The 23,957-nt window shown below is 47.1% G+C and overlaps 4 protein-coding genes and 1 long non-coding RNA gene across 7 annotated transcripts; 4 read left to right on the top strand and 1 right to left on the bottom strand.

Moving 5' to 3' along the window:
• Positions 1–632: 632 nt before the first annotated feature.
• LOC131088720 (uncharacterized) lies at positions 633–1,864 on the top strand. The gene is made up of 4 exons (XR_009115157.1): positions 633–683; positions 1,130–1,181; positions 1,564–1,637; positions 1,785–1,864. It is a non-coding gene; the product is annotated as an uncharacterized LOC131088720 (long non-coding RNA).
• Positions 1,865–2,010: 146 nt separating this feature from the next.
• GCNA (germ cell nuclear acidic peptidase) lies at positions 2,011–7,700 on the top strand. Its single transcript, XM_058032825.1, has 6 exons — positions 2,011–2,120; positions 2,451–2,622; positions 3,673–3,817; positions 4,678–4,816; positions 5,690–5,894; positions 6,796–7,700. The coding sequence occupies exons 1-6, from the start codon at positions 2,039–2,041 to the stop codon at positions 7,046–7,048; spliced, it is 996 nt and encodes a 331-aa protein (XP_057888808.1). The 5' UTR covers positions 2,011–2,038; the 3' UTR covers positions 7,049–7,700.
• An 18-nt stretch (positions 7,701–7,718) lies between these two features.
• Positions 7,719–13,917, bottom strand: BRCC3 (BRCA1/BRCA2-containing complex subunit 3). Its single transcript, XM_058032826.1, has 8 exons — positions 13,795–13,917; positions 13,342–13,462; positions 12,257–12,343; positions 11,605–11,693; positions 11,014–11,069; positions 10,399–10,530; positions 10,030–10,073; positions 7,719–9,355 (listed from the first exon to the last, which is right to left on the bottom strand). Exons 1-8 carry the CDS (start codon positions 13,897–13,899, stop codon positions 9,204–9,206), a joined length of 786 nt encoding a protein of 261 aa, XP_057888809.1. The 5' UTR covers positions 13,900–13,917; the 3' UTR covers positions 7,719–9,203.
• Positions 13,918–14,241: 324 nt separating this feature from the next.
• Positions 14,242–22,777, top strand: CMC4 (C-X9-C motif containing 4). 2 transcript variants are annotated; one of them, XM_058032496.1, is made up of 4 exons: positions 14,242–14,290; positions 14,610–14,664; positions 19,650–19,716; positions 21,359–22,777. In XM_058032496.1, the coding sequence occupies exons 3-4, from the start codon at positions 19,659–19,661 to the stop codon at positions 21,526–21,528; spliced, it is 228 nt and encodes a 75-aa protein (XP_057888479.1). In that variant the 5' UTR covers positions 14,242–14,290; positions 14,610–14,664; positions 19,650–19,658; the 3' UTR covers positions 21,529–22,777. The 2 variants fall into 2 exon arrangements, with proteins under 2 accessions (XP_057888479.1, XP_057888478.1); XM_058032495.1 differs by lacking the exon at positions 14,242–14,290 and having other exon boundaries at positions 14,419–14,664.
• Positions 14,259–21,381, top strand: MTCP1 (mature T cell proliferation 1). 2 transcript variants are annotated; one of them, XM_058032498.1, is made up of 7 exons: positions 14,259–14,290; positions 14,610–14,664; positions 17,096–18,005; positions 18,101–18,271; positions 18,425–18,476; positions 19,650–19,716; positions 21,359–21,381. In XM_058032498.1, exons 3-5 carry the CDS (start codon positions 17,898–17,900, stop codon positions 18,470–18,472), a joined length of 327 nt encoding a protein of 108 aa, XP_057888481.1. In that variant the 5' UTR covers positions 14,259–14,290; positions 14,610–14,664; positions 17,096–17,897; the 3' UTR covers positions 18,473–18,476; positions 19,650–19,716; positions 21,359–21,381. The 2 variants fall into 2 exon arrangements, with proteins under 2 accessions (XP_057888481.1, XP_057888482.1); XM_058032499.1 differs by lacking the exon at positions 14,259–14,290 and having other exon boundaries at positions 14,601–14,664.
• Positions 22,778–23,957: the final 1,180 nt, after the last annotated feature.

Here is a 23,957-nt window from a genome sequence, read left to right on the forward strand (position 1 = left end):
TATAAATACACCATACTACGTTGCATGCAGTATGTATTATATATATAGATAGATTTATAATTCTAGATTACACCCTCGTTTGTTTCATGATGATAGGTAGATATTAGTGTGTTTCAGAATTGCAATCTTTAAGATTTAAGTAATGTCCATCTTAAAAAAGGTGTCTTCCTGGTTTTTTAAGCAGCTGCATCACGTATTTTTGAAGTTGTTCATGTTCTCCTAAAATGAAATAAATGACTTGGTAAGGATGCTGTGGGCAGCCTCTACATTTGCATGGCCATAGCAGTCCAGGTGGTAATGCCTCCATTCTGCCTCTTGAAATATCAGTATGACAGCTGCTGCATTTTGCTAAATATTCATGGCAGCTCTATTAAAGTGCACTTTATGCAAAAGGAGCTTCTTACTCATCAGTGCCTGGGCTGGGGTTTCAGGCTTACTATAACATGTGCTCTGACAGCTCATAGACCACGTGTAAGACAAGAAACGAGCTTTCTATAAAGAGTTAAATTAATTCAGCCTATTTGGGACTTTCAGTGTTTTTCCCAATGTATATTTGGTTCTGTGTTCACGGGTGTTTCACACCAGTGGAGATGCAGATCCTGCTGTGACCTAAAGTTCTGCATTTCATTTTTGCAGCAGTGCCCTGTACTTGTCTTCCAGCAGCGATGACGAATTTGAAATGTGTAAGTAATGACACCTTGGTTTGTGATATGAAGGAGTATGAAAAGGACACGTTTCTGTGTGATTACAGTGTAGCATTTTTACATGTTACTTTCTTTTCATTGCTTGTGCTGCTCAGTAATTCTCTCCTTGCAGTGCAGTCTTGGTGTCAGTGCCACAGGGAGTGTTCTTAAATTGCCTCAGGTTTCACTCTTTTTGCCTTGCATTATGTTTTTCTTACTGCCTCAGTTTTGTCTGTTCCCTGTCACTCACTTGCTTCCTTTTTAGTCTCCAGAGACTAGAAAGCTGCTGTCAGCTTTAAGGAATTGAGGGTTGGAATTATATGTAAATATAATTATGTTTGGTTTTTGAAAATACTTTAGACCGAATTTTTAGTGGTTGCAAACTCTTAAAAATGCATAACAAGAGACACAAAACCTTGTTCTTAAATAATCTTCTTTTGTTTCAGTTCTAGCTAGACTGAAAACTCCCAAATCTGTTCCTAAAAAGGCAGATACAAGGTGGGTGCTGTCATTAATGAATTTTCTGTGTTCACATCTTAGTGTTCTGTATAATATTTGCATTTTACATATTTAATCAGAATAGAAGAAAACAATTTAAAGTTGTATTGATTCATAGGCCAATCTAGGCAAGAGTGCAGACAGACATGTTAACATCTTCAGTCATGTTCAGGGCAAATGTAAAAAGGGATATTTGGAGGTTCACATGTTCTTCCCATTCCTATTCATGGATGCAGTTGGTGACATTTGCTGTGAGCAGCTGATAATGTTATATTGGGTGGCTTTTTTTGGATTGCTGTTTTAGTAAGGCACACTTACTGCTCTATTTTTCTGCTTACTCCTACCTTTATTCCACACAATTTGCCTTTTTTTCTCTTTACAGTTTGAAAGACTTCATTGATGACTCGGATGATTTCTTCTTGGACTTGAAGATGAAAAAGAGTACAACCAAGAGTGGTAAGCAATCATCTCTAATAAAAAAAAATATAAGATGCTTTACTGTTGTGTTTTCCTGTCTTTCAAGGGATTTATTCTGTGTTAAGACAAATGCAAATCTCCTAAATGCAGTCCCCAGAACTTCAAGCTCTTTCTTTTGAATTGCAGCAGGGAAAGATCGTCAGACCCCGAAAAAGCTGATGACTCCTGGAAAGAGAAACACTTGCTGCCAAGAATTGCAGTATCCAGACACTTCAAGTGACACTGAAGATTCTGTCTTTGTAGACAGCCCGTGTCCAGATTTGCTTGTTAGAAGGAAAGAAAGAAGCTGTGAAAATACAGAAAATAAATTGCCAACTGTGGCCCTGGGACGTGGTGCAGGGGTGGACTCAGACAGCTCAGATGAGAGTTTTGGATCTTTGATGGAACGGATAAAGAAGCGAAGTCTGCCCCGCAAACCAGTCCTGAGCACAAGTAAATCTGTGTTTCAGCCAAGCACAACAGGTGAGCAGTCCTGAGCTAACTGCAGTGGGAATTGCCTGGTTCTTTCCATTTGTGGGACATCAACCTCTGAGGTGCAGCCCAGCACCTTGAAAAGGATTTTGGTGCAATCAAAAATTACTCCTCTGAGCATTCAGAAAAGTCATCTTGTGCTATCAAAATGTAAAATCAAGATGTAAAACTATTGCTTGTTTTTATCATTGTAGGCACTATTCATTTTTCAAATTATTCTGAAAGCAAAGCTGGTGGATCCTTTTGGTGGTTTCTAATGATTCTTTGATTTTTTTTTTTAATGTATGCTGTGTAATCCTGTGACTCTTCCTGTTGAACTAGAAAACATCAAGCCACCCTGCAAAGATGCACAGCCTGTGAAAGGGGAGGGAGTCAAGACACCAAAGCCAAAATCCATTTCACTTCAAGGAACACCTTCCATGATAACAACTCCTGCAAGAATTCCTGGCAATGGATCAGTCAGTTGCTCACAGTCAGCAAAGACAGAGAAAAGGTGAGTGTTTCTCCATTGTTCCTGTGTTCTAGGACAATTACAGATGGACAAAGAGATGCTAAGCATTTTACATGGGATGATGTGATTCCTCTGCTACCTAGAAACTTCTACTAATTCAGCGTTTTTAATGGTTGAATAGCTGGAAAACAGTTTTCAGTCTCCAGTGTGAAAGGGAGAATATAAACTGATCTCTGCCTAGGGGAATTGATGACAAATCTGACAAATGCCAAATCTTCTTTTTAAATGTTATCTCTCTTGCTATTCCTTGTCTTGTACAGCATGTGGTGGCTCTACAGATTGTATATATCCAGCTGCTTACCTCTGAAAAGATGCACTCATTATATTAGTAATTAATACCTTTTAAACAAGAGTGTATTGATTTTTTTTATCTGTACTCTTATAACTTGGAGAACTTGTGTTTCTTTGTCTATATGTACATACAGCTTAGACTTCTCAAAAGAATGCATTTTTCATTTCTAATAGCTGCCCTTATGATGCCTCCTGGCCATGTGCTGTTTCCTTGAATCATTTTATAGTGGTGTGTTCAATACCAAACCTTTAAATGATATCTTTAAAGGTGAGACTTTAAAAGGTCAGAATGCTGCAGCATTGGAGTTAGTAATCCAGGTGGAGTATCTACTTCTGAAATGCTTCCTGAGCATTCCTGGACTATCTTTGTGTGTTTCTGAAAACACACCTTTGTTGTGATGATCACGTTAGAGCTGTTAATATATTCATTAAATTTTGGTATAGTTGTGGCTTGCTGTGTCACAAAATCTCTTTTCCTACTTAGGAGTCTTCATAATCTAATTTTTGTGAATTAATGAAGTAACTGCAGGACTGTTGCAACAGCTCTGCCCCTTCATGCCTTCAGAGGGTAAGAGGACAGCCATGGCCTCATGAGGGCAAGCTGGTGGAAAGAGTCAGGAGAGGTTGATGCCACTTGAAGCATCCCTGACATCTTAATTGGATTTCAAGTAGCCATTATTTTTCCCTGTGTTTTTCCCTATGTCTGTACTTCAGCAAACTGCTTAATGGCTTTTCTTGCAGGCCCAGGGTATGTTCAGTGCCTGGTTGTTTCTTGCAAGATCTTTCAAATCCAGCCTCCCAGTATGTGAAGTATTTCAAGAAAAATAAAGAGGAGCTGGCCCAGAAGCTCTACAGGCTGTTTAATAGTACTATCTTTGAGCAGAAGGTTGGTTTCAAAACAAGAACTACCATTCTAAAATGCTGGTTACTATGTTGCTCCTCACTTTTTGATGTGATTGCTCTTTATCCTCTTCATGTTGTAGAAGTTAAGCTTTATGGCAGTGGGTTATGTTTGAATTAGTCCAGGCAATTTCTTCAGAAGGGGTTTGTCACCACTGTGATGCAGCAGTTTTCAGCCTGGCTTTGCTTTCCCAGCTGTAGTGGAAATGCTGCACATAATCTGTGTTCCTTCCTATTGGATGTTCATGTCTGCCTTTCTGGAGCAGATTAAAAAGGTGATATTTCAAATAACAGTTTAGGGTGAGCATAAAGCTACAAGTTGTGTTTCAGATTTAAGGCTCAGTTTCAGAGAACTGTCCTGACCTGGGATCATCATCTGGGATATTGGGGACCCTCCTCTGGTGAGAAATATCCTTGAAAGAAGGGCATTGCCCTCAGTAATTCCAATGGAATTTCCCCCAGCAAGGAAAGTGGTTTTTATGCAGATGAGAAAATGTTGAGCTGACAGGCAGAGGTCATGGTTTCACATAAAACTGAGCTGAACAGACTCACTATTCCTGAAGCAGAATATCTTACTGCCCAGTGCTTCAGCCCTGTACCTGGAGGTACTTGGAAGTAGAATAGAAGAACTAAGGACTCCTGTCTCACCCTGCATTGTGAAATCCCCATTGTTGGTTACAGAAAAACTGATGGTGGGAATGAGGCCATGGAGGGGAGTCGGCATCTTGAGTGTTAAGGGCACCAACAGAGACATCCTGGAATAGCTTTGCACTAAATACAAGGGGAACCCTGAGGGCCAGAAGGTAAGAGGAGAGGACAGTCTACATGCACTGTTTTGTTTTTCAGTTGCCAGAGGACATGGAAATAATCTGGAATAAGAAAATGAGGAAGACAGCGGGGTACTGTGTAACGGGGCAGAGGGGAGGCCCTGAAGGGAAGCGTTACGCTCGCATTGAACTCTCTGAGAAGGTCTGTGATTCTGCAGGTAGGTCAAGAAAGGGTCTGTTGATTCTTCTTTGAGGAAGCAAGTTTTAGAGATAAGAACAAAAATCTGACTAAGAGATCTGGTACTGGAGCCTGCTTCAAAATTTTATATTATGTTGTACAAATTAATAAATACATGTATGGATTTATCCACATTCCACAGCCCTTCTGAGAGCCTGGGCTAATATACAAAATGTGAGAACAGAGATGTAGTCACAGTAACTGCACTGTTGTTTATATTTCTTAATGATTTGAAGACCTACAGGTTAGGTGTTGGACTCTAATTCTGTGTTATAATGGCAGTCTAAAATCTGACTTCTTCCATCACACCAAGACACCTTGTTGGTAGTGTTTAAAGCTGGAATAAAGACAGGGCAGTGCCAAATCAGGTTCTGTTATGTGGTGCTGTGATTGTTATTTCTCCCTCATCCCCTCCCAATATGGGAAAATGAATCATAAAATGGTTTGGATTGAAAGGGATCTTAAAAACTATCTTGTACTAATTCCCTGCTGTGGGCAGGGACACCTTCCACTAGAACTAGGTTTCTTCATGCCCTGCCCAACCTAGCCTTAAACACTTGCAGGAGTGGTGGAGCTTTACCAACCAAACAAAAAACCCCAAACAGATGAGGTGTGTGGGGGAGTAACTAGGATGCAGAATTGGGGCTGATCAAAAACTGGAAATGCACAAAGTAAAACCTTGGTTTGGAGCATTCTAGCTTATCAAGACATCGGTAATTTTAACCTTCAAAATAATACTTGCATCTTGATTCAGAGTGAGTGTCAGAGGCCTGAAGCAGTGACCACAGGTGAGTTTGTTCTTCCCCACATGTTTGTTTGTTTTTGATGTTTGTCTTTGTTTGCTTTCCCCGAGATCGCCTGCGGGACACGCTGATCCACGAGGTTTGCCACGCAGCCACCTGGCTCATCAGCGGCGTGCGGGACGGGCACGGGCGCTTCTGGAGGTTCTATGCCAACAAAGCAGCTGTCATTCACCCAGAGCTGCCAGTGGTGACACGCTGCCACAGCTATGAGATCAATTACAAATTCACCTACGAGTGTGGTCGCTGCAAAGCTACGTGAGTAATGTTTTCATCTTGCATGTGACTGCGGATTAACTTTCTAACTTGGCACTCTCCTGTGTCTAGAAATCAGGGTTCTCTGAAATAGTAAAGCAGTTTGGATATTCTGGTGTTTTCCAGAGTCTACAGAACCTCAGTATGTGATTCCACATTTGTTTCCAGATAGTTTCAGTTCTAGTTTAGAGGTCAGGACAGGCAGAAACATCATCTGAGGACCACTGGTGATGAGGGAAGGTCTTTGGGAAGCAGTAAGAGATATGTACCTAAGCTTTGAAGGAACAAATCCCCATAAAAACTGGGCACAGAATATTTGAGTGATTAGATACTAGGTAAAACTACCAGAGGAAGCTTCCAGCTTAAAGTCTTGATGACTTTAAATTATATCTGCACCCTCACAGATGTGGGCAGCACTGTGATGGGAAGGATTGACACTGGGACACAACCTGTGATGACAGCATTTATGGGGTTTTTTTTTACCTCAGGATTGTATGTGTGACTGCCAGAAGTACTGGGAGGAAACACCTCACATACCCCAAAGTGTTTATTAGGATTATGCAATGCAGTGGTTGTTTAGATGCTACAGAGCATTGAGAATATTTTTTTTAATGATATCTTTGAGGAGGAACTCCAAGAGGCAGTTGATACATGCATGGGTTGTGGAGGTAGTTGGAAATGTTGTAGCACTTCATACTGGTAGGCTGAGAGAAGAGATAGAGGAAGGAACCAAGCTGAAAGAGCAGTGGAAAAAATACGAGGGTAGAGAAGTGTAACACGGATTTGATTGTACCACTGTGTAATGCATTGTTCCCTGTTCCAAAATGCTGCCTTAGGCCTGAGCAGCAGAGCCAGGGCCCTCTCCCACAGCCCATGGAATGCAGGTTTGGTTGTTGCCTTTCAGGATCGGGCGGCACTCGCGGTCCCTGGACACGGCGCGGTTCGTCTGCGCCTTCTGCGGGGGGCAGCTGGCCCTGAGGCAGCCCCCGGGCAGGGGGGGCACCCCTGCCAGGACACAGCTCACGCCCTTTGCCAAGTATGTCAAGGAAAACTATGCCCTTGCTAAGAGACAGCAGCATGGGCTGAGTCACGCAGAGGTCATGAAGAAGCTCAGTGCTGATTTTGCTGTGAAAACCAAGCTGGAAGATTCCTTCTGATATCTCAATATACCTCCTTTCTTGGTGCTACTTACATTTTGTATAGAGAGTAGTGAAATTTCTGAGCAGCACTTACACATAGCATGTCTTCAGTGACTCCAGTGAGTAAGGGATTTACTGTTTAATCTGGGCAGCTGATATGCTGTAGACTCTGTGTGTGTGCTGAAGAACTGCTCCCTGTGCATCTGGCTGCAATTGCCAGAGGCAAGAAAGTCCAAGCCCACCAGCCTAAGTCCTCTGATTCTGAATGACTCCAAGGCAGGAAAAGGGGCATACCTGAGTTGGGCTTCAACATGGTTCAGATATTCTCCCATGTAGACTTCCCTGAGAGATGCTTGGCTGTTTTTGTTAAAATTAAGTGGTAGGTAGATGGTGCCTTAAATCCATTAACAGAATATGTGAATTTCTCCAAAGCCCTTTAACTCTCAGTAAGTAGTGTACCTCTATCCTTGAGATTTCACAGGAACTAAAATAGATGCAGAAAATCAGGTTGGGGAAAGCAGATTCAAACTTTCCCCAAGGATGAGTAGGTCTTGTCGTGGCTTAAGTCTCATATGAAATGCAGCAATGTGTGTTATAGTGTTTGTCCCTTCTGTAAGCAAATTGCTCAGGGGCTTAATAATTCTGATAATCAATAAATGCCAGTTTAATACAAACTCTTGCAATAAACCAGGCTACTTTGTTTCAGTTTAATCATGGCTGTGTAGGAATACAGAACCCTGGTAGCAGCCCAGCTCTCCTGGCTGTGGATCAGCACAGTCAGTAACATCCTTTGGTCACTGGGATTACAATCCAAGGATCCCCATTCCAGGAGGCCCAGGGCTGCTGGCTCATCTCCCAGGAGCCCTCATGAAGCCTGGGGCCACTGAGGCATCACCCTCCCTTCTCCTGCAATGATGAAGGTAAGGAGCATTGGAACTAGAAACCAACAGCAAAAGCAACAGCACAAAACCACTGACTGTTCCAAAGCTGATTAATTACTATTCACAGCACTTCTAAGGAAAAAGAAAACAGTAGTGAGCAATACACTTCAAGGAAGTTCTACTCTTAGGGAATTTGCCAGTAGAAATGTAGAAAGATTGAAAAGTCAAGTCTGACCAAGCAATGGGGTTAAGGGATTTCACACCTGACAGCACTTCACAGCTGCTGAGCAATCCTGGCTGTCATGGCAGGGAGTGCCTCAGCTCTGTCACTGTAACTGTCCCATCCTTTGCTCACATGAGACAGATCCTCACAACAGAACACAGATGAGGATGTACATGATGGGGGACACTGTGAAATGCAACAGCAAAAACAGTTAAAGGCATTAGTTCAACAACAGCTATTTCATTCCAGTCTTAGGAAATTTCTGCAGTCAAGTTCAGCATGGAAGAATGTCAGACTAGTATATCCATGAGTTCTCTGCCCAGCACCTCAGCCTTCTTCCCTCTGGGAAGGAACCACAGTCCCCTCACTGAGCCAGCAGAAACTTCATTTTCTAGAGAAGCTCAGTGCTGGGCACACACCAGAATTAGACACAGAATACAGACTGACCAAAAAATGCAGGCACTGGATAGCATTAATTTCATTTCTACTCCCAACAGCTCTAGCTTTGGAATTGTTTATTTGGTTTGACATATGCTCAACACAGATCCTATGTCAAAGATCTTCCAGGTCTGTTCCCAAGCTTCCCTCCCACCTCCTACCTGCCTGGATGAATGACCAGTGATCCAGAACATTATTAGATATAAGATCATGGTCAACTGAAGCTACTAAGGGAAGGCAGAAGTAGGCAGCATCATATATGACAGCAGAGACACTTTTCCCCTCTAACCCTCCTGTTACAAGCTCCTGGAATACATGTAAAGCAATAGGACTTCTGTCAAAACATAGAGGGAGAAACAACAGGTTCCCTAGGTGTGTGCTCTCCAGAACAGGAGCATTCAGGTGCTGCCCAGCCCCACCACTGAGCCAGAAGTGCAGCAACTGCAGACACAGCAGTGCTTTGCACCAGGCTGGGGCAGGTAAAGTCCTGATCCTGGAGCTGTGCTCTTTGCTGCAAGAGAAGAGGCACAGCCAGTACCTCCACTGAGGCAATCCAGGGCCACCCTTCAGCCTGGAGTAGTTCCTTGAAGATTTTTTCACATCACTTTCCTGAAGGGTCTGCATTTCCTCCTCACTCCAAAGCAGCAAGTTCCTCCAGCAGCTGCTCCTTCTCCTGCTGCAGCTCCTGCATGCGCTGTTTGTTCTGCTCCAGCCTGTCCTCCAGCCACTGCAGCAGGGGCCCGCTGATGGCAGACATTTGGCTGCAGAGGTTCTTTGTGAACACTGCAAAGAGCAACAACACATCATGCCAGGACAGCACACAAAAGACTCAGTGTGCTACAACACCCTCAAAGGCAGCAGCCAGCCAAGGAAAGCCTCCAGCACCCTGCCCATGGCAGCCACACATCTGCACTGGAAGGTCAGAGCCAGCAGCTTCTAACAGGGAAACACCATTTCAGTGTGACCCAGGCAGGGATGACAATGAAAATCTGCACACAGCTAATCACTGATGCTAATTAATTTCTAAATTTAGAAGCGTCACAGAACATCACATTTCCTAAATGTGTGAGAATGGACAATGGGGTGATAAACTTGGAACAGAAGTGGGATTAGGATTGACCCCATCACAGTGGCAAAAGGAAAGATGTCACACCCACAGGGCAGCCAGACACTACTTTAACACTCAACAAATCCCAAATCCCCTTTCCTGTTCCAACAGAAAAAATAAACAAACCAAGCCCCAAAACCCCAAACAATCCCAAAGTCTTCCATAATTCTAACCAATTCTACAAAGCCTGAAGGATACAACATTCATGATTCACCCAGGATTAGGGTGTTTTAGAGCCTCTGAAGTTTTAAGTTCCTAGTTATAATTCTGTTCTTGTGTAACAAGATTCCACCATTTTGCCTCTGGGAGCAGCACCCTGGATTGTCACGTGCAGGAAAGGAATCCTTACCTGAGCCATTATGGATCTTGGTTACAGAGTCAAGGTGGGTGAGGCTAAGGGAAGGAAAAGAAAGCAGGTTAGAGACAAGGCAGCAGGGAATTGTGAATTAAACACAGGCTGTAAAACAGCTGCCCACAGGCACACCTGAACCTCTTCATCTGCTGAAGCCCTGCACATTCACAAGGATTAAAACCCCAAAATTCTGCTGCTAACCTCAGGCTCAGTTCTGCAGACTTCAGTAAGTTCTACAGAGGCACAGGAGCTGCTAATCCTTAATTTCTACAGCTTTGCTAAGGCTTTGCTAAGACTTTATTACAGCAACAGTAGGACATGTCAGCAAAGGCAGCCTTGGAGAGGGGCAGAGCCCAGGGCTGTTACCTGTGAATTCTCCTGTAGGCATCCTGCTCTTCTTGGCACAGGATCTTGGGCAGCTCCACAGCTGACTCCAGACACACCTTCCCAATGGTTTCATGGGGGACAACATGAATGGGAATTTCAATCCTGTCATATCTAGAAGGGTATAAGATAGAATTAAAAGCAGCAAACAAAAAACTGACTTCTACAACCTTGCAACAGTCTGTCCAAGGCCTGGCAGTGCTGCACATCCAGTTTTGGAACACATGTCTGAGCTGACAGGCAAAGGGAAGCATTTTATATCCACATACTTGTCTTGAATTTTAATTGTAAGGTGCAAACCTGAGGGCTTGACCTCTAGAGCTGGAAGCAAAAAGGTGGTGGTGCTGCTACACACCAAATTGCAGCACAAATCCCCACCCCGACCTCAAATCTTACCAGAATTAATTATCTAGGCTAAAAGAATCACTGCTCATCTTTAGATTCTCTTCCAGCAGGAACAGAAGTCAAGAGGCCCTGTGCAGGCATCTCTGTGCATTTGCTCCTCACAGCAGGCTGAGAAGCCACTTATTAGAGACAAGCCAGAGAAAGGAGAGACAAGACAAAATACAATCAGATCTAATACTCTTCTGTACTCACTCTGAGCTCTTCTGGGCCTGAACAGACTGGAAACAGGTGTAGAGAATTCTACCTGTCTGAGCAAGACAGCATAAAGTCAGATTCCAAAGGCAAAAAACCATCTAAAAGGCAAAGACACATTCCTTTGGGAAGCTTTCAATAGAATTCCAGAGATTTTGCTGTGATTTGCTTGTTGGAGGTGCTTAAGGCATACCTTGATATGATGAAAATGATGAAAAATGATGAAAAAACTCTCCAGCAGCAGCTGCCTGGACAGCCCAGACCTGACTGTCAGCTCATCTCACACGACAGCCACACCTCCTGGAGAGGCTGGGACAGGGGCAGAGCTGTGTGTGCTGGGCTGGACACCTGAGGGAAGAGCCCTGGCCCATTCCAGAGGACATTCTGCTGCTGCAGCCCCTGGGCAGCTCAGGGCCATCAGCACTTGTCCTCCTGTCCTTGGGATCACAATCCAAACCACTCCCACTGTGCTTTCCACGTGCTCCCAGCACAGCTCTGCCCTTCTTGCAGGCTGCAGCCAAGGACTTCAGCTCTGCCCTGATGTTTCTCATGAGCCCCTGGAGGGTTTGTTGCCATTTTTAAGTTGCCTACCTTGGTGTTCTTGTCCTCAATGAAGCAGGAAAAGATGAGCCCCACAAAGCCTTGGTCCATCATCTGATACATGGCCTGTGTGCGGACATCTGCAGGACAGAAATGGGAGTGAGAGCTGCCCTGCTCCCCTGCAGCACTGGGAAATGATCTGCCACCTTCTCAAGGGTGACTGCAATTTGGTAACAAATGTCACAAACTCTGTTTACATCCTCACTCTGGGTGACTTGAGTTTAAACACAGAACTTGATCCAATTTAAAATGTAAATAGAAAATCTTAAAAATAGAAGATGAGCTCACAAAACCAAGAAATTATCTCACAGCCAGCTGCTGCTACAGGTCACCATGAAGTCCAACACATATAAGGTACTTAGGTAGTTCTGTTATAAGAGTTTTTAGCTATGCATTAACACTCACAGATACCAGAACTCATCACAGCAGGCCCAGGATCCCCACAGCTGTTTTTGCTATTCCCCACACCCAAGGTGTGGTTTTTCTATCTGCAAGAACAGCAGTACCAGCAGTAGCTGATCTGTGACTCCTGGGCCACCTCTGAGTCCTTGGAGAGCACACACAGCAATGGGGCTACACTGGGGGGGCCCCTGCAGCCCCCCCAGACAATCAGGGAATGTTTCAGAGCCAGGGCTGCTCTTACCCACGTGTGAGGGCCACACGGTGATGTGGGGGTGGGAGTGGTACCAGCCCACCACCCTCATGGGCCGTCCTGTCATCTCTGCCAGCCTGTGTGGGGGTCAAGGAGCCAAGCAGAACCCAGAGACAAAGGGAAGGGCTGCATGCACAGGGGAAACAGCAGAGCTTTAAAGGGTTTCCTATGAGGCAACAGAATTCCAGATTTGTCACAGACATTTTATGAGAAATCCTTTTGCTAGGACTTTTTCTCTTGAGAAGCTGAGAGGCCTCAGAAACAAAATGCAAACATTGATTATCTGCTGCTGTGGAATGCAACAGGTGCATCTGGGATTGGTCTCATTGGTTGTTTCTAATTAATGTCCAACCACATTTTAATGTACCCAACTTAAAACCAAATAAATTGTCCAGCTATCCAGACTGTCTTAGTGAGCCACAAGCCTTTGTTATCATTCCTCTTCTATTCTTTCTGATGAAATCCTTTCTTCTATTCTTTAGTATAGTTTTAGTATATAATTTTCTTTTAATATAATATATATCATAAAATAATAAATCAGCCTCCTGAAACATGGAGTCAAGCTTCTAATCTCTTCCCTCGTCCTGGGACCCCTGTGAAGACCACACAGATCCCTCTGGAGGAGTGATAAGAAACGGTGCAGGGAGCTGATGGGAGCCTCTTCCCCAGCACCATCAGCAGCCACTGCTGCAGAAGCAAACTGGATTTGGTTTGCATGTGGCAACAAACAACATTTCAGCAGCTGTGCAAAGCAGCACCCCGAGTGTGTGCAGAGAAGAGGCTCCAGTGCAGCACCTGGAGCTTTGCTGACCTTTCCTCTTGCACTCAGCCTCCCTGCTGAACTGCCACCCCCTCCACAAACACACTGCAGTTTTATCTGTGACTAAATACAAAACAATGATAATGATTTATAACACAATTCCACTGCAAGTGCTGGAACCAACAAAGACTCCAGGGCAAGGCAACAGCCAGCACAGCCCTCCCAGCTGACAGCTTCAAACCCTCTGCAGGCCTAAAACACAGCCCATGAGGTAAAATTCCACTGGCCAGCCTGCGGCTGTCCGTGCTGAAGGATATCTCTGCTTCAGTGGAAGCAGCTGAGAGCTGCTCCGGTGAGATCTCCACACGGTCCTTCCTCTTGTCAGAGCGCCGCAGGATGATCACAGAGTGGATGTGGACGATTCTGTTGGTGTCCACCTAAGGACACGGAGGGGAAATCAGAGATTCCTCTGCCACAGAAACAGCAACCCGCGTGGCACGGCCGCTCTGAGCATCGGGGTGCGCACGGCAGAACGCGGGGTACGGCCACGGGAACCGCAGAACGCGGGGTACGAGCATGGGAAGCCTTCCTGAGCTTCGACTCTCCCAGAGCTGACCCAGGCGCTGTGGCGGCTGCCGGGGCCGCAGACAAGCGGGGTGCCGGGGTGGCTCCGTGCGCGATGCCGGTCTCACGGCCCCGCGCAGGCCACAACCCGCACAGGCAGCGCCGCCAGCCGCCCCTCCCAGGGCCGCCCCCCCGCGGGCGGTACCTCTCCGATGCAGAGCCCCATGACCTCCTCCTTCTCGGTGCTCAGCGCGTGGTTCAGGCACACCAGGAACGCGTCCGCCTCCAGGTGCACCGCCTGCACCGCCATGTTGCCTCCCCCGGCCCGCCTGCCCTCGCCCCGCCCCCTCGGCGGATCCACCAATAGCAGCGGCGCTCGCGGGCCCTCCCAGCCAATCGGCGCAGCCTCCCGCGAGGCGAGCGGTGCGGCGCGGCGGAAGGGCCGTGCCGCCCACGGGAGCGGCAGCGCCGGGGTTCCGCCCGGGTTCCGCCCGGCGGCCGATGCCCGGGGCGGAGCGGCGGGGGATGGCAGGGCCGGGCCTGGACGGGACGGCCCGGCCCGATCCGGCTTAACCCCACTCGGCTCGGCCCCGGGCCCGGCCTCCGGGGCCTGCGGGCAGGCGCGGGGAGGCGGCGGGTCCGGGGGGCGGGGGACGGCTTAGCGCGGCGCACGCGGCGCGGCGGTCACGGCGCGGGTGCAGGTAGGTCATGGCGGGCCCGGCCCGGCCCCCGCCCGCCGCCGCCTCACGGCCAGGGCCGCCCGCCCGCCCGGCCCCGGCCCGGGGGAACGCGGTGGCTGTGGCGATCGATGTGCTGCGCCCTCCTCCCGCCCGGCCGCCCCGCCATGGCCGCTCCGGCCCCACGCCTGCGCCACACCCCCTCCCCTCCGGCCCTCCCTGCCCGGCTTGGCCGCTCTGCCCCCGCTCCCGCTCCCCGGCCCGGCTCTTGCGTCCCCTCCCTCGCCCCTCTGCGTGGCTCCCTCCGCATTATATCCATCTCTTTGTCTTCCTGTTTTTTTAGATCCCACCAAAGCTCGGCCTGCCCTCCCCACGCTGCTGGACAGCCCGGCTGGTCGGTGAGCATCTGCTACCCCTCCGTAGGTCGGGCAGAGCGGAGCGTGGAGTCAGAGGGGCTTGCTCCAGGCAGAGTAGAGTCAAACCCCCAAGAAGAAGCTTTAGAGTGTCTGCACATGCCCTTAAGTCACCAGATCCCCGAGCTGTTGCCAGAGCCGGGCTGGGTTTGTCAGGAAGGCTCAGCACGCTCGTAGCCCTGAGGCGTGCAGGCAGCTCTGAAGCCCCAGGGGAAGGCCAGGCTGGCCAGCCGTGCTTTGGGGTGTAACTGTGGCAGCACAGCACTGCTGAGCCTCAGCACTGCTCCTCCTTGCTGCCTAAATGGCAGCTGAACTCCCTGCTGCTTTTTAGATCAAAAGGTGATAAAGGGTGCAGTTTATTCAGCACACTGACCTCCAGCTCTGGGGTGGTCCAGGCAGCATCTGGAGCAATTTCTGTCACTGTTTCCTTAAAATATTTTAATGTACCCAACTTAAAACCAAATAAATTGTCGTCACTACAAGCTGCATTCCTCCTCCTGGCCATTTTGACATTTATCCATATATTATGGCTCAGAAATCCATCCAGGTCCCAGAACAGCATTAAACTTCTAAGGTTGATGCTAAGATGGACAGAACATCTGCCAGTGTTATTCCTGTCTGTGAGGACTGGGGTTGGAATCTCCCCAAAGCAGCACTTTGAACAGCTCAGCCTTCTACAGCAGTGTTGATGGGAATGTTAAAGTCTCAAAGGATGATGCTGCAATCCTGCACATTTAAGCTGTTGGGGTTTTTCATGGTTGTGATGGGGTTTTTGATAGGTTATGAAGCAAGCAGAGTAAGAACTTGGGTTTAAAACTTGTTTAAAATATAAGTAAGCTCTCTTCTCCTTCCACCCATGTCTTCCTTCAGGCTTTGTTTTTGCTTTCTAATCAAACCTGCAGCAATGAGACACTGTGTGTGTTTTCAGGTGCACTGTCTGGGTGTGTGCTTGTGGAATCTCCAGTTCCTTTGGTGTGTTTGGGTGCTGCAGACACCTGTCCCACCTTGAACCCCATTCCTGTCCCACCCCAATCCCATTCCTGTCCCACCCTGATCCCCATTCCTGTCCCACCCCAATCCCATTCCTGTCCCACCCCAATCCCATTCCTGTCCCACCCTGATCCCCATTCCTGTCCCACCCTGATCCCCATTCCTGTCCCACCCCAATCCCATTCCTGTCCCACCCCAGACCAGCTGACGGTTTTGCCCAACCTCAGGGTTTTCCATGTGGCACCACCTGGGCACCTCCACAGGCCAGACTGAGCCTTTGAGCTTTGCAGTTCTGGGGGAGCTTGGGGCACAGGGTGACAGCACACACAAACCTCTGCCCATTCTGCACAGTGTCCTCTGCATGAGACCTTGTTCTGTTGTCCTGGCTCTGTCACTGCTGCCATCTCCACTGCCCATGGACACAAACGTGCATGCTGTGCTTTGGTCCTGCTCCCTGTGGTTCAGCCAGCCTGAACCAGGGCAGTGTTTGGAGAGGAGACCTTCCAGGAGAGCTTACCTGCTGTAGGAAACACAGTTCATTTACTGAGACTCATTTTTCTATTACTGGAGCCAGTCTTGAGCCTTCTGGTTCTGGGGATAATGACTTGTAAAAATTCCAGCTTTGATGGAATGAGAGCAAGTTCTTGGGCATTTCTGATCATGATGGAACTTTTTGCAGTTTACTGCAGAGTATCCTGGCCGAATTCCACCTGGGGTGATTATGTTCAGCTGACTGAAAATGATCAGTGGCAATTTCTGCATTTCCACAGAGGGGTTTAAATTTGTAATGTGGCTTAGGGTAAAGCAGAAGGGAAAAGAGTTACAGAAATGTCCTTTTAACCCTAATCCCTGAAGGCCTTGTGAGGCTTGTCAGGCTGCAGTCACATTCCTCTAAATGCCAGTGATCCAGCTGGTGGGGCATTCCTTGGAATGCCTGTCCCTCATCACAGGATGGCAGCCAGAACAGTGCTGCTTTGTGTGGGGCACATACACATCCCCACACATCAAGCAAGGCAACAAACAGAATGGGTGAAAAGCAGAAGTAATAAAAGAACACTCAAAGTTTTCTTTGTGATGGTGCTGTTCAGGCTGACCCGTGGTTGGTGTTTTGTTCTCAAAAAGGCTGAGTGCTCCTCTGGCTCAAAAAGATAGAGAAACACTGATGTAAGATATGGAAGGCATCATGGAAGAGTATTTTCTGTTATATATGCAGCCCAATGTATAACAAGTTTTTTTTTTCTCTCCCTGACCTTCCCTCCTTTATTTTGTACCCAGATTTTCTTGCTCCTGTTTGAAATATGCCTTATAACCTTACAAGTTTTCAGAAGACCACTGTGTTTCACTGGGATAAAGAATATTGCATCTGCTTCATAGCAGGAGGATGTTGTATGTGTTACAGCTTAACTTTGTTCTACTTTACACCTAGATAAAGGATGAAGACTGTCTGTACCATTTTGATTACCTCTTCTAGGGTTCAAAGAGAATCATTTCCCCTGACCTCCATTTGCTCATGGCTCAGCTCGATCTAACTGGCACACAGATAAACGTGCTGTTACACAAAAGTTACAGTAGCACAGCACTCAGTGCCCCAAGCTCCTCTGCCCGTGTGGTGGCTCTCTGTGACCAGCCAAAAGCCGAGTGACACAGTCCTGAGCGCTGCTCCCGAGGAGTTTGGGTGTGAATGGACAGTGCTGCCACCCCGAGAGATGAGACAAAGGACCCTGCACCCCGACAGCTCAGCGAGCTCCAAAGATGAGAGTCCTGCTCACCGAGCCCTGTGCTCTGTCTCCGGAGTGATCTCCGTTCCTGCTGAGCTCACCTCACTGCTGCTCACCAGTTTTGCTTTTGGGATTTAGACACCTCTTTTTCCCCCCATTTTACACAAAGACTGTTAATAGGACTGTTAGTGGAATGAGCAAAGCCAGTACTCCCAGGGTTTAACTCGGTACCAATAGCACCTTTTGCCCCAGAATGCCTTACCAACTCCACCCGGCCCGCGTGTCCCACTGTACGACTTGGCCTGACGTTTCCGCTGGCTTAGGCGCCACCTCAGCCTCTCGAGCTGACTTTTAGGGACATTTCCGCACGTAGCATCTCCTCCGAGAGTCAGACACCACCTGGCTGCCGGCTGCGGGAGCTCTCCCCGTGGATGTGCTCGGAGCTCCGGAGGCCGCGAGTGCAGCCCGCGGGCCGATGCCGTCCGGCTGAGCTGCGGCAGCGCCCGAGGGATGGCACAGGGAGGGGAGGCCCGCGCTCCTCCCGTGCGCCTCTGGGTGCGCCGCGTGGGGGTTTACTGCGATGAGCACCGCAAAACCTGGCTCGTGGCTGCGGAAGAGGCAAGTGTGCGCTTTGAGCTTCCCCCTGGTTGTAGCGTTGCTGTTTCAGGTGCCTCTGCCAGTAACTGCCTGCTCTGTTTGTTACTCTCCCCCAGGAGGAAGGTATGCTGAGGGCTCGGATCCAAAGAGTTCAGGTTCCCCTGGGTGAGGCGCTGCGACCCAGCCAGCTCCCCCCATCCCGGCTGCCTCACATGTGGCAGCTGTCCCAGGGTGAGCAGTACAGGGATAGTAACTCTCGCGTTTGGGAGATAGAGCACCATCTCATGGTAAGGATGGTGGCGACAATAGAACATAGTCATTCCTGTTTGTGAAGTCATTTGAGATCCTTGAGGGACGGCAAAGGACTGTTACTTTGTTGAAGTCCATTAGCTCAACCGCAGTAACTGTAGACGTATTGAACTTTTCCTTGTCACTTTCAGCTTGATGGTGTTGAAGAACTGCTGCTTAAACTCGTGCCTGGGGATTAATCTGGTATGTGCAGACATTACCCCTGCTTTGTACTGTGCACTGTTTACTCCCAGTCTTCCTTCAGTATGAATTTTTGTCTTTCAGGAGCAGTGGCTCTAGGAAGATGCCATTGTCTGTTTTGTACAATAAAAGGTTCTCTCTCCACTGAAATGCAGCCACCTCTGAGGTGGAAGCAGTTAAACCACACACAGCAGCATCACACAAGAGTTTAGGCCAGGCAGTGAAGAGGAGTATTGTGACCTATGAAGCATCAGGGGGAGTTCTAGGTAGGCAGAATGTGATTGCCCCAGATGGAATTCGGCCAGGATGCTGCAAGCAATGCCCTGGTGACACTGCAAACTGCTGGGGGCTGTGGCTTGTCAGAAACTGGACACGCAGCAGCTCCCAGCTCTGAGCAGAGCCTCAGAGGGTTCAGTCTCACCATCACTTTCAGGACACTGGTGCTTTCCTCAGAGGTCTCCCATCCAGCTACTGGTACCACCAGCTTTTGCTTGGCTTTTGATCTTACACTGACACAGTTACAGTGTCTCAGCTGCAGAAAAATCAACTCAGGTGTCTGAAATCCTTCTCTAATGGGTTTGAACAAGATGGAGCTGTCCTCCAATCTGGTTGAGGGATTTTTTGGACAGAGGGAGAGGATTTCCAAGAGACTTCCTCCTGAAACAAAATGAAAAGAGCCCTTTTTGTTGGCTTTATGGCATATACATAACTGAGTTGTTTGGGTGATTGTTTTTTTTAATGCCTTCTCCAGCTGTGGTTCCATGACTTGCCACCAAGTCTTTGGTTGTGTAAAGCTCACAGAGGTGGATTTCACATAAATACATGTCTCAGTATAAGGTCTAGAGATAGAAAACTCTTAAAATTTAGTCAGCCATGTTAATTTGAATATTTTCTGGAATCTTTGTAAATCCATGTGGAAAAGGATACATTTTAACTAGAGAAAAGAAGAAGGCTTAGTTACATTAAACTTCCTTTATTCATTGTCCCCATCATCATCTTTTAGCCAGACAGAGTTCTTGTGTATGTTGGCAGGCACCTGGAAGCAGCTGTAGATGTTTTCTGAATGATGGCAGTGGGGGAAATGGGGAGCTCCTGAAAGATGTGGCTGTAGGACATTGTCTTTCCCCACCCCCTGAGAAGATCCCTGATCTACAGTAACATTTTCTGTCATTTTAGTTCCTGAACATGTCCCGGAAGGATCCCTGCCAGAAACAAGCCTGTGAAATACAGAAATGCTTGCAAGGTACCGAATGTCATTTTGTCTTTGGTGTCCTGATTTTTGGTGGAACTTAATTATTTTAAATTAACCTTGTCCTTTCACCTTGAGAAGGAACAAATCACATTAGCTGGTTGCAAAATGAACAAAATTATAATGTCTGACTTTAATAGAATTGCTTTGTGCTTAATTGTAAATAATGAGACCTCATTAGTATAAAGCAGATCATTAGTAACAGTAATGTGCTTGTAGAGTGCTCCATGCTGGCAGTGAGATCCCAGGTGTATTTTTGGGACTCAGCTGTGGGCAGGGAGAGCTAGACATTTATAATAAGCTCTCTTACAGTGTGGTTAGTGAGGGAGTAGGTGGATGGTATGAGAAGACTGCAGAGCTGCTCCAGGGATGTTTCAAGAGCTCTGTCAGGAACGGGTTAGGTGATCTGTCCTTGAGGTGTGAGATGGTTTGGAGCATTCTCCCACAAAGAACTGCCTTCTCTCCCTATATTACTGCACTTAAAAGCTGATGGTTGACCCTGTTTTGGTCCCATCTGTGGCAATGTTCTTTTTATAACATTTGTGGAAGTTATTCCAAGTGTTTTGTCTGTGTAGGTTTGTGTACAGTGTTGATCTGAATGGTTAAGTGTTGGCAGAGAAGCTCTTTGCTGCATGTCCAGTCCCTGTCACTGCTGCTGTTCATGTTTTGTGCTGTGGAGCTGTCTGATGGGCACAGATGAAGCAGCTGTTGACAGAGAGCAAAGCAATTTTCCCCTGTAAAAATTAAAGTACAGAGCCTTAACTGAGGAATGCACAGTCACTGTACCCAGTGTGTGAGATGGAGGGTGGGAGCTGCACCTTTGGGAGATGCTGACTTCTCAAAAGTCATTGTTCCAAAGATCTTGCTGCTCCTCTGTGAGACTGAATGCCTGCTGTAAATCTCTTTTGTGTTTTGCTATCTGTGTGTGACTTTCAGCAATGCATCCTTGACAGATGATGGTGTGCCTGTACATAGGTACAGTTTTAGAAACAAAGCTGCAAAGGCAGAGGGACAGTTAGGAGAAACAAAGCTGCAAATGCAGAGGGACAATTAGGAGAGCCTCGGAGCACTCATCAACTGCAGGTTATGGCAGAGAGAGATCAGCTCTCCTCTCCAAGAGCCTGCTGTGCCTCCTGGGCTGCCAGCTTGCAGAAATCATCACAACCCTTTTCTCAGGGGCGATCTCTGTGTTTGTATTACAGCTCACTCATCAACCCAGTCAGGGAATTCATAGCCCAGTGATCACAGCAGTGTGGTTTGCTCATTAACCAGAAGGTGTTCACTGCTGCTTTCGGGGCTCTCCACGGGTGCTGTGTGTCTCACATTATGCAGCTGTTACTTCTTTTAATCTTTTAAAAGTCAGAGTGCAGCTGTGTAGTGCTTGCAGAGCTCATCCAGGGCAGAGCAGGGGGCTGTGCATGCCCTGTGTTTCTGGGCAGGTGGTTCTTAACTCAAACCAGCCTGAGTCTCTTCCTGCAGGACTCCTCTCTGAGTCACAGAGAGCCACAGCCTTAGACAGCTGTGAGCAAGAAAATGATGGAATGCTTGTAAGCAGCTGCAGAGCTGGGCAGGGTGTGCTCCCTCAGGGAACAAAGCCTGTTCCTCTCTGCAGACCTGGTGTCTCCTCCTTTTCCAGCCAACAACTACGTGGAGTCCAAGTGTGAAGCTGCGCTCCAGGAGATGCGGAAATGCTGCGCTCGGTTCACCAAGGGCAGGTCCGTCTGTTGTTCAGGGTTTGAGAGAGAAGAAATGGAGAGAGAAAAGGCTAAGTTGACTTCAAAAGGAATTTCCCCACCACCTCAGTAACACAAAGCATGGACTCACTTGAAGAGCTCGTGTGTGTTTTTTCAAGCCTTCTTTAGACTTTCAGAAAAGCCAGATTGCTCCTGGAACACACCGTTCAGCACACCAAAAAGCATTACACAGTACCAACATATGGCCTGGTTAACAAACTTTATTTTCTGTACGAAAACATAATCTATGTTGCCTCTGCATCACACCTGTGAAATGTCAACTTGATGTTTTTAGGATGCTTACCTTACTCTAATCCATCCTTGCTCTAAAAATGGAGAATTGGAACAGAGTTATTCTGGCTTCTGGAGCGAGAGGTACAGGAAATGAGCTCAGGAGAGTGAGTTTAAACATGAAACAAACCCATCTTGATACAACAAAGGTAGCGCTGCCACCGTGCAGTAGTTCCAGACAACATTTGCCTGTCCAGTGGTTCAAGCTCAAGAATGGGCATCAGGTCTGATGATTGTTCCTAAGTCTTGTATAGATCATGAGTGACTGCAAGTCACTTTGCCTAAGTGCCTCACTTTTCCACTGGACAGAGTTGTTTATTTTATATTTGAATTGCCTACACGCTGCTATTTGCATGATAAAGATAAAGATGTTACGGGAATATAATTTCAGGGATTGCTACAGGGATAGGATATTTTTTTAAAAAAGCAATATTCATTTGAAAGATTTGACTGTTGATACAAAATTTATAAATTTATGTCTAATTGAACACCTTTAAGCAATATGCTTTGAATCCAAGTCTAGTTAAAACTGCTGATACCTAAAGGCCTGTCACAGAGCCCTGGGCTAGATCCAAGAACTGACTTAGGTGCTGCTTACTGAACAAGCAGTTGTAGGCAGTTATTTTCCACACAACATTCCAGACTCACTCCCAAGCTGGCTGTGTCTGGGCCCCAGGAGAGATGGCTTTCCAGAAGCTCTCAGCCATGCAGCAGAATTTCCTGTGACCTGTAGGAAGAGCTCATAGACAGGTTCCTGCACCACCCTTCAGAGCTGCCTGTCTGCTGTCCCCTGTAGCAGGAGTCCAGGCATCCAGATATCAGGCTCCCAACCCACTAGCCCTAACTCTGTATTAGATCTAGCCGTAAAGGACTTTTGTGCTGTGATCAAGTACAACTTACTTATGAAATAGAGCTTCTATAAACCACTGAGGTCTAGGCACAATAGTTGTGTGTACTGAAGCCTAGAAGAGCAAACCATCTGTATTCACTGCTCTGAAATACCATGGTACAAAATAAACGACTGGAACAAATTGTGGTCTCTGCTTGTTTGTTGAGCTGCAGGCTGGGCGGCTTGGCTGCCATTCACAGCCCAGAGCCATGTGAGATCATGTTTCAATAGAAGCTGCTTGGTATTTTTGTAACTGGGGCTGAAGAGCAGAATAATTTAGGGCTTGTCTTCCCCTCCCACTGCTGTCCCCTCCAAGAAAAAGCCTTTAAGACAAAACAGGGCTTAGTGTCCCTGAAAAGTAGGGAAAAATGATGACAATGTTGTGAACCACCTCAAACACTGACAAGTAGCTAATTTTTCTCTTTTGCCCTATCTGAGCAGGAACAGTGGAAAGAAAGTCAATAACAGATAAATAGATAAAATATATATATTTAGATATATTAAGAAAAATCTAGATAAATAGATAATATATATATATATATATATATATGCTTCTGTTGCACCTATGAAAAAGAAATAGCCTTGTCTCCATGCCCATTTGAAGTTGGGTGGAACACATTTGCTCAGCAGAGGCAACCCAGGCTGGCTACAGACTCATACAGAGCCACCTCCTGCCCTAGCAGCATCCCATACTCTTGGGAATATGTGTGACTGGTGCCAGGATGATCATGGAGAGGGATTTATTAAGGTAGCCCAGGTTACCTGCGTGGATGAGGGGAGGCTGATACCCCCATAAATTCATTTATGTTGGAAAAGACCTTCAAGGTGGAGTCCAACCATTCCCCCAGCACTGCCAAGTGGAGCACTAAGCCATGTCCCCAGGTGCTACCTGCCACACTCGTGCTGCTGTGGGTGCTCCCCTCACTCAGTGAGACAGGAATGTGCTGCTTCCCAGGAAGCCAACAGACCTCACACAGAAAAGCATTTAGAGCAAAACTGTTTAATAAAATATCACTTCAACAAGCATTTACATACATATAATATATAAAACCACTTTAAAAGCCTGATGTGTTTGAAATCTCAGAGTGTAACAGATGTCAGAAGTTGTTGAAACACTAAAAGGAGCAGGAGTGGGGAGGGGAAGGGACACCTCATCTTGGCACCTGCAGCAATGAAAATGCATCCCCACAGAGATCCAGCATCAAAGCTTCCAGTGTTGCCCCACAGCATCCATCAGTGCCAGCCACGAGCCCAACACCAGCACATCAGAAAGATTTACCACATCCTGACGTGCTTGTCCATTCCCTGCCTACATTCACATC

The sequence above is a fragment of the Melospiza georgiana genome, chromosome 12, assembly GCF_028018845.1.
Source record: "Melospiza georgiana isolate bMelGeo1 chromosome 12, bMelGeo1.pri, whole genome shotgun sequence".
Lineage (NCBI taxonomy): Eukaryota > Metazoa > Chordata > Aves > Passeriformes > Passerellidae > Melospiza > Melospiza georgiana.